The sequence below is a fragment of the Aquarana catesbeiana genome, linkage group LG09 (assembly GCF_042186555.1).
Source record: "Aquarana catesbeiana isolate 2022-GZ linkage group LG09, ASM4218655v1, whole genome shotgun sequence".
Lineage (NCBI taxonomy): Eukaryota > Metazoa > Chordata > Amphibia > Anura > Ranidae > Aquarana > Aquarana catesbeiana.
In genome coordinates this window covers 170,014,101-170,027,530 of record NC_133332.1, presented here as the reverse complement: position 1 = coordinate 170,027,530, position 13,430 = coordinate 170,014,101, and the positions used below count along the sequence as shown (strand labels likewise).

Genomic DNA, 13,430 nt, shown 5'->3' with positions numbered 1-13,430 from the left:
GAGCTGTGGGAGAAACCCAGCAGGCCCACCCACTACAGGCTGTCAATAGAAAACTAGAGGAGGGGGGCGGATACAAGACCAGTCAAACTGCACAAGGAGAGAGAGCAGTAGCAACTGACCTTTATTACAGAAAGCACAAACGCAAAGTTTCAGAATGGATTACTGCAGAGATATGAAGAAATACACACTTACCAAGATTCAAGTAAGAATACACATGCCCCTTGTAATGTATTCACACAATATTTGATTATCCTGGAACTTAACTCCACTTTTTGTTTTGATCAATCAGATGTTTTTTTGGCTGTGCTACTGACAGCAACTTAACAGTCTTCTCCCATGTCATTCATGTTTATTTTTAAGAAAGATTCTCTCCAGTATTCATGCTTAAAGTGGTATTAAACCCAATTATTTATTATATTGCAGCTTATGAATTCTTAGATGTGTTGGCTCTTATATGAACATTTATTTATACCATTTTATATTCATTAAAGGAGAAGTCCAGCCTGAGCTCATTCGGCTGGACTTCTCCACAGGAGTGCAATTCGTTTTGAGCAGAGAGCGGTCTGAAGTCTGCTTTCTGCTGACGTCACTGGAATCAGTCCAGACACCGCATCATCCCGACTCTGGAAGTCTGGATCCTCCTGGTGCCTTGATTGATGGCAGTCTCAGCCTATCAGCGTGCCGCTGAGACAGCCGCTCCCGCCCCTCCACAGCTCAGCGCTTCAACGAGCGTGGAGGAGCAGAGCAGGAAAACTGCTGATTGTCAGTCAGCAGCTCTCCGCTCGGGGAGCAGTGAGAACTGAGCCACCGGCAGTGTTCCTGTGGCTCGGATCTCAGTGAAGAGTAGCCAGGGGACAGATGCAGCATCAGACCGATGCTGCATCCACCTAGCTAAGTATTACTCTGCAAAAAACAGAATTCCCATACTTCTCCTTTAAGATCTTTTATGCAATCAGCTTTGAATTTTATAACTGTATGTTCATGCGTTATGATTCCATCTACTTGCGATGTAAATGCTTCATCATATGGATTATCATCTCTACGTACTACCATGTTTTACATTCTGCCATTTGGGGCTATCAAATTAAAGTACCTGTTTTCAATATGTTTTCTTTCCTTATGGTTTACTTATCATTATTTTGCTTATATGGGTTACCTTACCAATTATTAGAAGTGCACCTCATTTAAAGTCCCAATCCCCCCCTCTTTATTTTTCTCGTTATAGCTGCATTCGTTTTTTTTAGGCTTTCTTTTATTTTCACCTGGTGACCTGGCAAGTAAGTTTGTTGTTTTTCAACAGAACAAGCTCTCCCGCAAATGTAAAAGTTAAAGCGTTTGTTACCACTACACTTCATATTCCTGATATGTGCCTGCTGTACCATGTACTTGTATGAGAAAGTATCCTGTTCTCTTTGTATTGCTTCCTTTGTGTGAAATCTCTGGTGTTCTTGCCAGTCCCTTTGTTTTTCTATTAAAAACTGACCATACTAAGCAGGAAAGCACACCGAGGTCAGTTCTCTAGCTTTGCTGGGAACTCAGTGTACTGTCCTCCAATGATCTAACTTGTCCTGACACCACCCTGCTGCACAGCCATTTACTGGCAAGCTTGTTGTGCTGCTGCTTCTTCTCCCCTCAGCTCTTATGCAGCTGAGAACAGAGGGAATGTGATCGCTTATAAAAAAGGGAAAAAGGGTATTTATGATGTTTTTTTAGATCTATACAAAAATGTTTTGCCTTTCATTTCTATTTTAAACTGAATGGGTTGTTTTACAAGGTGATTGTTTACAAACACTTTAAGAGTGTTGTTGAGACAAACCATTTAACACTGACATGTGTGCTTACAATGATCTGCTTTTATTTATTCATGTAAAACCCTTATCCAAAAGTAAAAAAAAACTGTTGAGGTAACTTCTTGTGTAACTGCAGAGTGAGCTGGAAACTGGCTTCAATTTGCTACTGTATCCAAATCTGCTAGTACAACACCCCCCGCCACCACCACCACAGATTGAGAATGCTGCTGTCCAAAGGTGCCCCTGTTCTCCTTCGTCCAGAGTAGGGGCATTTAAATACAGGAGGTGTGTTACTGGCCAGATCATAAGGTAAAAACGGAATGGAAAAAGCCTAAAAAAAAAGAAAACTAATGCAACCAGCAAATTTAAGGATTGGTAAGCTGCAATATATTATATTTTTGGTTTTGGGATTAATACCGCTTTAATCAGACTGTTCTGAAACCATAACAAATGCATTCCCTGTTTCAAAACTGCATTGTCTCATATTAGTAATTTGCACATGCTAGGCACCTCAAGTTCACCAATACCAACTATAAGCAATACAGATGATCTACATCCCTGGTTGTGCTAATAATACACTTCTAGTTTTGAAGCTTCATTATCATATTTCATATTAACTTGCTGGACTGGACTGAGAAAATTAATTATGACAAAGCAGCATCCAAGAATAAAGGTTTGTCTTTTGGCAATCATTGTCTTTTAAGCATCCAGTTCTTCATATACTGCAGTATGGCTGAAAGCAAAAAATATTAATACTCTAGAAATGTTTGCCAGACCAGCAGACATGCATTTGCCTTTAAACAGACCATGCAGTATAACAGGCATTGCTTACTCGGCCTTGCAAAGTAACTGAAATGTGTAAAAACACAACCTGTGTTAGAATTTTGCTTTAAAGAGCTTGAGCTGCTAGTTGTTTGATTTGTGATGTCAACAGACTTTCACCCGCTTAACCAAGCTGCAGCACAGACCTATGTCTATCCCATTTTTTGTGAGATTAAAGAGGCAGTGAAGGCAAACAAAAAAGCAAGTAAGCTATTGTGTGTTATGTGTGCTATGTTTATGGTATTGATAGTGACATAATCATAAATAAATAATCAGCCAATGAGGAGAAAGGCTATTTTTTTTTTTCACCAGTCTGAAGCAAACACAGAACCATTGGTATGGCAAACATCTAGGTTTTTTTTACATGCTTAAATTGGTCCAGTTTGGACCAATGTAATTATGCATATACTATACCTGGCCGATGGTCCTGAAAGCTGGAAATCCCTGAAGAAGACATGGCTATCCCAGTTATCTTTACTTGATTCCAGGTCCTACGCCGAGCAGCTGCCCTGCAGCATTCTGAACACATGAGGTTACTTGGCATGGGTGCCATTTAGAGAATGCTTTGCATTTTCTAAATGAATGCAAACCATTCACTGATTTGATGAGGGGGAGGGTCAGGGTGGTGATGTCATGTTCTCCACTGTGTCCAATCAGAGAATGCTTTGCATTCATTCAGAAAATGCAAAGCATTCATTGAATGGCACCCGTGCCTATGCCAACCTCCTGTGTATGGAATGCAGTAGAGAAGCTGCTTGGCTCGGGACCTGGAAGAAAGTGGAGATCACTAGGATAGCAGTGTCTACTTCAATGATTTCAGGTTTCCAGGGGTATTGGTCAGGTATGTTATATACATAGTTACATTAGTCCAAGCTTAAACAATGTAACTACTGAATGTATAAAATGTTTATACCAGGAATTCATCTTTAATCATGCAATACCTTGTTGTATGACTATGGAGTCCAGTCTCAATTTCATCTCAGCTCTTTCCACAATCCGTTCTTCCACTGTATTGTCAGTAATAAGACGGAATACACGAACAGTTTTTGTTTGACCTATGCGATGTGCTCGATCCTAATGTTAAAATAACACTGAATTGGTTAAGCATTAAAAGCCTACATGCTTTATATAAATGTATACGGCATTACAGTGCAAAAAAATAAAATACACTAAAAATGAGAAGAACTACTTTGAATAGAAGGTATGTGTCCCTGTCATTTGGGTTGTAGTCCAACTAAGGCATGAAAAGAAGCACTGAAGTACTCAGGGATCGAATGATTTAGTAGAGAGGGAAACAGTTTTCTCAGGATTGTTAAGTCCTGATATTTGGCCTGGAATTCAGAGGTTTGGAGAGATTTTGGGTGGGAAAGAGCCTCTAATCCTGACTACGGGTACTGTGGTCCTGCCGGGTTTAACCCACCTGTAAGAGAGGGTTGAAAAGGGCAGGAAGCAGTCAGCAGGTGTCCATGAGGTGTGGTGTGGAGCAGGACACGTGTGGGAAAAGCAGCTGAGTAGCTGAGCGCTACTGAGTGTGGTGACATTGTCTTTGGACCCCTGGAGCAGGTGGGGACTTTAAACCTTGTTATGGGACAGGGTTTATGCCAGTGTTCTATCAAGAAATGCCTCCCGTTGAAAAATGAGCCAGATGGTTCTGCGCATTCGCAGTACCAAACGTCACTCCAGCTGATATGTTGATCAGTTGGCATGATGTCAACACGTCGCATGCACAGATCGTCAGAGGCATTAGCCAACGCTATGCAAACAGCGGGGGAATGTAGTTGTTAGATTGAGCCTCATTGTTGCGGGTGTGTTGAAGGGTGGGTTGTGTGTGTGTGTTGCAACACGCCCTTAGACACAGCCAAAACCCGCTGTTCAACACACCAAAGCCGCTCTGTAACACTGACAAAACCCGCCCTTCAGCACATGGAAAACCCACCCCACAACAGAGAGGCACAATCTGACAAGTACGTTCTCCCTCCGCTGTTTGCATAGCTTTCATAACTGTCCATTAAATACTGTCTCCCGTCAAAAAATGCCTCAGACGATCTGTGCATGCGATGACATCACGCCAGCTGATCAACATATCAGCTGGAGCGACATTTTGTACTGCGCATGCGCAGACCCATCGGAAGCATTTTTTAACAGGAGGCATTTCCCCATGGAACACCAGCAGTAAGCTGTATCTTTGACTTTGTCCCACACGTATATGGACTGTTTGTTTTGTTTATGCTGAAGAAAGCTACTTTGTTTTGCCTGTTTTGAAGAAACAAAGACTGTTTTGCTTTTACCAACATGGCTGGCTGGTGATCCAGACCCCCCAAATGTCACAGTTGCCTACTTGAATTTGTAACATTATTGATATTACATTTTTCTTTTCATTTCATGTTGTATCCTGACTATGACTGAGGCAACTAAAAGCTAAATCTTTCAGACCATGTTTCATTGTACACCCGTATCTCTAGGGTGTAACATGGAACATGTTCAGAGTCGACAGCCCCCATCCTCAAAGAGTCCGACTTACAGAATCCAGGGGTTCTTCTATCTGCTGGATATGTGTGGCTCAGCCTGCACAACCACGTCATTCATTCACAGAGGGCTGAGAACAATAAAACTACAGGTCCTATCTGTCACCACGGCAGGGGTACTGTAGATCTCAACGAAGCACAAGTGTGGTGATGTCAGCACACTTGTAGTCAATTGATACCTCCTGTAGCTCAGTAATTGAAGGCCAGGACAGAATGAATGCACATTTTTCAATATAGGTTCATTTATCATTTTTCTTTGCAAAAGAGGCATTCTCCTTAATATGCAATTCAGGTTACAGCAGTGATTCTCAAACTGTGTGCTGCGTGAGATTTGCAGGTGTGCCCTGGGAGTTTTTTAAATTGCTAGCGTTTTGGATCCTTGAACATATCAAAAAATTAAATGGAAAATTAATGTTGCAAAAGTTAAAACAGTAACATATATAAAAACGCAATCTCTTTTTTTGGTGCACTGCAAGGCAAAAAAGTTTGAGAAACACTGGGTTAAAGTAAAATGCATAAGCAACAGCCATCATATATTTTACTTTAGTATATTATTCACTTACTTCATGTTTATAATCACCTGCTGAATATTATCCAAACTAGGAACATCATGTGTGGAGGTCTAAGCTCAACAATTTCAGAAACTTATCAAAAAATGGGGTTGTGACCTGTCCACATAATTTTAAAGGAATGCACCGACATGCCTCCATCCCAATAGGTACATAAAAAGTTAGAGGATAGAAGCGGGACTTTGCGTGAGGCATGTTGGTGGATGTGTTAATTCAATAATATATGCTATGATACGATGTTAGGGGTAGGTCCTATACATAATTATATCCATAGAGAGTTTAACAGGGTAATAATGGTATAAAAGTTTAATAACATAGATCCTAGAACCAAATACAATCATGAATAGAAACATCATAGGCCACAATTGAGCATGTTATAAACAGTATATTGAAAGGCATAATTCAAATACTAACTGTACAGTTGCAAGAGGGAATACATAATACAGTAAATAGATATGTGCATCAATAGTTATTAACTCAACGCGTTTCTTGGCTTGTAACCAATCATCAGGAGTCCGATGCAATTTAGCTGCATTGAAACAATGACAATGTAGAGAAAAGATGCAATGGAAATGTGAATTTCAATAATACTCACAAGTAGTGCATTGGTCAGTAGTGACCTATATACTAGAATGCAACATTGGTCTGGGTCTACAAAGTCTCCCCCGGGGTTGAGGCAGAGAGCACGCCCCAAGAAACCGTCGGCCACAGCTACCAAATTGACCAAAGTACCTATAAGGGCCGCCAGGCAGGGACAAACAACGAGGCCACAAAACACTGGAAGGACTGTGGAGAAAATGAGAGGAGGTGTGTGAGCTCCCCCCTCCCCCCCGTCGCGTCATCACGCCCGCACATGACGTTGGCGTGAGCACACCCCCGGCCCGCGGCATTTAACGGCGGTCTTTGGCCGGGTGCTTTGAGGTCTCGCTACGGATTTGGGGCATCTGGCCTGGCCCGGCACTTTCACTATACAGGTAACTCTCCTGTACACCTCCACTCTGGTCTATCGACAACAGCAGTGGCCTCTTAGTCGCACATACACTCTATCTTACTTATACTTTAACACTCCTCTTTTGTTTTCTGGCTCCTCTCTACACACACACACTCACTCACCTCTTGGTTTTCTGTCCACGTTTTCACCCTTCCTATTCACTTTCAACCTTTCACATTCCGTCCCAAGCTCACAAACCTCCTCTCATTTTCTCCACAGTCATTCCAGTGTTTTGTGGCCTTGTTGTTTGTCCCTGCCTGGCGGCCCTTATGGGTACTTTGGTCAATTTGACAGCTGTGGCCGACGGTTTCTTGGGGCATGCTCTCTGCCTCAACCCCGGGGGAGACTTTGTAGACCCAGACTAATGTTGCATTCTAGTATATAGGTCACTACTGACCAATGCACTACTTGTGAGTATTATTGAAATTCACATTTCCATTGTATCTTTTCTCTACATATCTGTCCGTAGACTAAGGCCCCTTTCACACATGCGGACAGTATGTCCGTATTTCATCCATCCGTTTTCGGATGAAATACGGACATACATGCATCCCTATGGGATAGCGGGTGTCAGCGGATGTACATCCGCTAACACCCGATGTCGTCCGCCTCCACTCTCGTCCGATTCTGCGGACGGAAGAAAATCCTATTTTTCTATCCGTCTGCAGAGCGGATCGGAGGAACACGGACAGACGGTCCGTGTTCCTCCGATCCCCCATAGGGGAGAGCGGAGATCTGACAGGGCGGTCCCTGCACAGTGTGCGGGTCCCGCCCTGTCATCTGCCTGCTCAGCTGGGGAAAGCGGAGCGATCCCCGCTGAGCAGCGGATAAACACGGGGCGGATCAACACGGATCCGTCCCGTGTGAAAGGGGCCTAACAGATGTTTCATTGTTTCAATGCAGCTAAATTGCATCGGACTCCTGATGATTGGTTACAAGCCAAGAAATGCGTGGAGTTAATAACTATTGATGCACATATCTATTTACTGTATTATGTATTCCCTCTTGCAACTGTACAATTAGTATTTGAATTATGCCTTTCAATATACTGTTTATAACATGCTCAATTGTGGCCTATGATGTTTCTATTCATGATTGTATTTGGTTCTAGGATCTATGTTATTAAACTTTTATACCATTATTACCCTGTTAAACTCTCTATGGATATAATTATGTATAGGACCTACCCCTGACATCGTATCATAGCATATATTATTGAATTAACACATCCACCAACATGCCTCACGCAAAGTCCCGCTTCTTATCCTCTAACTTTTTTAATTTCAGAAACTTGTTCCTGTTTAAACTGAACTATGATTTAATAACAACCCATTCACACCACTGCCCTGCAGTAACTCACATGGTATGCACATAAAACATGTTGGGGTACTGCGGTGCCATTAATTTTGGATGGCACCCAAACACATCTCCACAACACACAATAGCGCACTATCATGCATTATGGTACACTACACTACCAAAAATGAAGCAGATGTAGTTTAAGGTTCGTAGTGAGATATTACATAACCCATGTAAACATGAGATATAAAGTGTGAAGTATAGTGACTTAAGGGGAGGAGTATGTATGCGTATTCTACATTTTTCTGAGAGGGGGAAAAATAGGTTAAGGGAATGGACAATATACAGTATATATTGCCAATTCCTGTAACCTAAATTTTCTATCCCTTCCATGTGTGTATAAACAGGTGCATGTCCTGTGAGCCAGGTGCAGGAGACTGGAAGGCTCCAATCTGCCATGCAAACAAATCCACTGCACTCCCTGGTTTCTGTATTTAATTTATTTTCAGTGCATAAATCTATACAAAGCCACACATTAGAAGGTCTGGTCACAGACACAGTGTACAGAGCCAATCCAAATGGATCTGTACCACGTGTTTGGAGTGCTGACTATGGATCGACCGATATCGTTTTTTTGGTGCTGATACGATACCGATATTTCAGCCACCTCTCTATACAAAGCCACACATTAGAAGGTCTGGTCACAGACACAGTGTACAGAGCCAATCCATATGGATCTGTACCATGTGTTTGCAGTGATGACTATGGATCGACCAATATCGTTTTTTCGGTGCTGATACAATACCGATATTTCAGCCACCTCTCCTGCTGATAGCTGATATTATTTGCCGATATTTTGTACATTTAAACTTTTCAAAAATAACACCAATTTTTTTTGCACAAATCTGGTATAAACTGAACAAGTTAATGTTTATTAAAATTAAACATAAGGGCTCGTTCTTCACATGAAAACTGATCAGAGAAAAACACATACAGATTTAAAAACTGACATCTCTGTCTGCAGTGCACCATGGTGTGATGAATGAGGTCTAAAAGTAAACAACTGGGAAAAATAAAGTGCTTGAAAAACAATAACTTCTTAAATGGCTTCCCAAAACAGGAAAAGTATAACTGTTACTAGTGCATTGCACTGCACTGATTACATTTAAATCACAACTGCAGTGCAAAAAGCTAGACAGTGGACAGGACACACTGACACTTAACTTTCTTCAATACTCTCAGTTAAGTAGAACAATATTATAGTGCAAAAAGCATAACATTTCAGCATGTTCACCTGTTAAACAGGTTCTGTTTTTTTTCATAAATTGCTGCCACTTCACTGAAAACACGCTCACTTGGTACAGATGAAGGAAGAGCAGAAAGGTACCTTCTAGCATGGGAGGCAAGTCTTTTGTAGCGTGACTCATTTTCTTTCCACCACTGAAGAGGATCACCACTTCTTCTGTCAATTACTGGTTCCTTCAAATAGAGATGAAGTTCATCATCCAGGCTGATTATTGAAGAATCCTCCGCATGAGGCCCCAATAACACGCTGAACATGGCCTTTATTCGACCACGATGAAGATTCTCTTCCAAACTTGACCTTTCTGCAGGAACCTCCAGCAGCTCATGTTTATCTTCTGTCAGCCATTGTTTTGCCTTGGCCAATACATTATCAGAGAAGAAAGCATGATTCTTGCATCAAGAAGCCAAAAGACATGCCAGCACAACATTTTTATTCTCTTCATGCTTCTCAAAGCGTTTGGTGAGGCTGTCCCTCATGACCTGCCTGAATGTTTTAATGCCATGTGTGTTGGGTCCTTCATTCTCTTGAAGAAGCATCTTCAGCACTCTCACACATGGGATGACAGATGACACAGATGAGTCGTAATGACTCATCTCTAGTGTCACTTCCTCTATGGGGAGGAGGGTCTCAATGACATTGGCTACAATGTCCCACTGATCAGCAGTAGGAAAACTATATCCTCCATGTTCACCTGAATAGATGTTCAGAGCTCACTTCTGTTCCAGCATTCTTTGCAGCAAGTGAAGTGTTGAATTCCAACGTGTTGGAACAGCCTGAATTGGGCTGTTTTTGGGTAGGCCAAGGTCTGCCTGAATGCACCTCAGTCGCTGCTTGGCAAGGACTGAATGGTGGAAATGGCCTGCACACCTCTTCAGCAAGCCAATTATATCTGTCAAAGCTCTCTGGCTTGACAGACCCTCATTTACCTCAAGTTGCAGGGTGTGTGCCATGCAACTGAGGTCTGACACTTCAGCAAGCCTCATTCCTTTTACCATGTTTGCGCCGCTGTCACGAAGCACAAGCATCACTCGGCTTTGTTTATTTCCCAGTCTTGAAGCATGCCAAGAAACATTTCTCTAATGTACTCAGCAGTGTGGGATCCTTGCTTCACCTTTGTATTCAACACCAATTGCCTTTTTGTCCATCCGCTGTCAATGAAGTAGCATGTAAGACTCATTAGTGACTCTGTCGATAATGACCAGCAGTCAGTCGCGAATGAGAGCGATTTGCCATCATTCTCTTGTTGAAGCATAGCCTTTACTTTCTCAACTACCTTTTGGAGAATCTTTCCCAGCATTTCGGTTTGATAATACTTTTCACTCCTCAGTGGGTACCTTGTCTCAGCTATGGACATCAACCGCTGAAATCCAGAGTCATACACCATTGTAAATGGATGGTTATTCGTAACTATAATCTCTGTGATTGCTTTGTCCAGCTATTGGGATCTTCCATCCGAATTTAGCCACTTAGCTTTTTTCTTAAACATTATTTTTATTGTTGTTTGGTGGGATTGTGGGATTTCACTTTGTGATTCAGGTTGTTTTCTCTGTGCTTCATTATATAATTAACACGATGAACTCTTAGATGGGCCCAAAGATTTGACGTATTTTAGTTGTTGATCCCATGCTCACATTGTTTGTGCATGTGTTGCACACTGCTGCTTTTCTTGGAGATGGTTAAGACGAAAAATAGTCCCAGACCACACTTTTACTTTTTCTCTCTGCATCCATTTGCATTGGAATTTGAAAGAGTAAGGTTACAAATGGCAGGCACCCTTCTGTGGGTGGGCTTGCTGGCTGGCACCCTGCTGTGGCTGGCTGGCCTGACACCCTGCTGTGGCTGGCTGGCCTGACACCCTGCTGTGGCTTTCTTGCTGGCTGGCCTGGCACTCTGCTGTGGGTCGCTTGCTGGCTGGCACCCTGCTAAGACTGGCTTGCTGGCTGGCACCCTGATGTGGGTGGTTGGCTGGCACCCTGATGTGGGTGGGGGGCTTGCTGGCTGGCACCCTGATGTGGGTGGCTGACTGGCACCCTGCTGTGGCTGGCTGGCTCCCTGCTGTGGCTGGCTTGCTGGCTGGCATCCTGCTGTGGGTGGGCTTGCTGGCTGGCACCCTGCTGTGGCTGGCCTGGCACCCTACTGTGGGTGGCTTGCTGGCTGGCACACTGCTGTGGCTGGCTTGCTGGCACCCTGCTGTGGCTGGCTTGCTGGCTGGCACCCTGCTGTGGATGGGCTTGCTGGCTGGCACCCTGATGTGGATGGCTAGCTGGCACCCTGCTGTGGCTGTCTGGCCTGGCACCCTGCTGTGGCTGGCTTGCTGTCTGGCCTGGCACCCTGCTGTGGATGGCTTGTTGGCTAGCACCCTGTTGTGGCTGGATGGCACCCTGCTGTGGGTGGCTGCGTGGGTGGGTGCTGGCTGGCACCCTGCTGTGGGTGGGTGGCTGCTGGCTGGCACTTTGCTGTGGGTGGGTGGCTGCTGGCTGGCTGGCCAGCCTCAGTGGCCTGGCACCTTACTGTGGGTGGGTGGCTGGCTGCTGGCTGTCCGACGTGCCGAGGCGAGGGAGGCCTGTCAGACTCAGAGCATTAGGCCCAGTGCGCGGAGGCGTAATGACGTTGTGTGCGTGTCCCGCGGAGACCATTATAGTTTGCGACTGATACCAATGTTTCAAAAAATGCTGATATCAACATGCAATAATAGGCCTTACCGATAATCGGTCAATACCTAGTGCTGACTAATCACAGCAATCAGAAATATAAACACACTACTATTTACATTGTTGATACCTCCCCTTCCTCTCAAAGTGCAGGAAGAGGAGGGGGAGAGGAAATTAGAGTAATCCATTATTGGGAAATTACTTAATGAATCAACAGCAGCTGCTGGATATCCCCCCATATATCTTATCTTTATTAATCCCCTCATCTCCATCCTGCCATTGTATGTGACTTGTACATCAACCTCTTCCCCTCTTGCTTCCTCTTCGTATGAGATGATATGCTGTACCTAGTACACCATTACTAAGCTCTGTGTTTTACCCACCGCAATACAAGTATGTTTTTTTCATTTCCACAAAATATTGGCAAAAAATTAGATCACCTTGGGGTCTACGTTACAAAAATGGGTCATACTTCTCTAGTATTTTGATTTGATATGTTTTTTTAAAAAGGTAGAAGAATCAGGGATTTTTTTTTTTCTGTTTTTAATGTTTTGGGTTTTTTTCCTTTTTATAGTAAACATTAAAAACCCAGTCTTCATATAGACCACTAAAAGCAACTCTATCTGTCTCTAAAAAAATAATTTAATAAAATGAATTTGGGTCCTGTGTTGTATGCTCAAGTAATTGTCAGTCAAACTGTCACATCCCTGAAAACTGAAAGATCACCTGATAAAGAAGAAGTTTATAAATGGTTAAAGTATTTTTAACATCAGTGGGCTTTTGTTGGAGTTTCTTTTTAGTAGGTACTGCTATGAGATAAGTTTAAATTTAAATAGATAATCAAACTACAACTGTGTTGTTGCCTAAGATTTAAAAAGTTGCTGCAGGTAACAAGAGAAAACATGTTGTTTCTAAGGCACAGAGACGGGTGATTAATATAAAGGCTCACAGCACAGACACAAAATGCTACTTTATTGAGCATCATAGCGTTTTCCTATGTATCTGTTTCCCAGATATCAAGTTACAACAGAGCAGATACATTTTGTGCACCCCATTAACCCTTTCACTCATTCGGAGTAACCAGGTAACACTAGTCATCTGAATACCCTGTCACCGTATAATCTAGCAGTGTGAGCATCATGGTCCAAATATTTCTCCATATGTTGGATGCTGAACACAAAATTACCAAACCTGAAAGAGTAATATATATTGCCATTTACTAAAATATAATAACTTTGTTATTCCAGAAAAGCAAGTATTTCCTAACCATTGCTTGTAAATCGACTTGAGGGTTCCAGTCTGAATCATACAAAATCACCACATCAGCAGTTGCCAAATTTATTCCAAGGCCTCCGGCACGGGTACTCAGCATGAAAATGAATTTTCTGCTGTTAGGTGCATTAAATCTTTCTATGGCTTCCTGTAATAAAATAATTATAAACATATTAGTTATGTTCTTGAACATTGCACATGTTTA

General features: G+C 42.7%; 1 protein-coding gene across 2 annotated transcripts in view; it reads right to left on the bottom strand.

Annotated features, from left to right (window-relative positions):
• Positions 1 to 13,430, bottom strand: part of SMARCA1 (SNF2 related chromatin remodeling ATPase 1) — a 409,892-nt gene that overhangs the window by 243,744 nt on the left and 152,718 nt on the right. For both annotated transcript variants that reach the window (XM_073599403.1, XM_073599404.1), the window contains 2 exons: positions 13,221 to 13,373; positions 3,554 to 3,686 (listed from right to left, as the gene is read on the bottom strand). In XM_073599403.1, the coding sequence (XP_073455504.1) occupies positions 3,554 to 3,686; positions 13,221 to 13,373 (286 nt within the window). The remainder of the gene's footprint in view (positions 1 to 3,553; positions 3,687 to 13,220; positions 13,374 to 13,430) is intronic.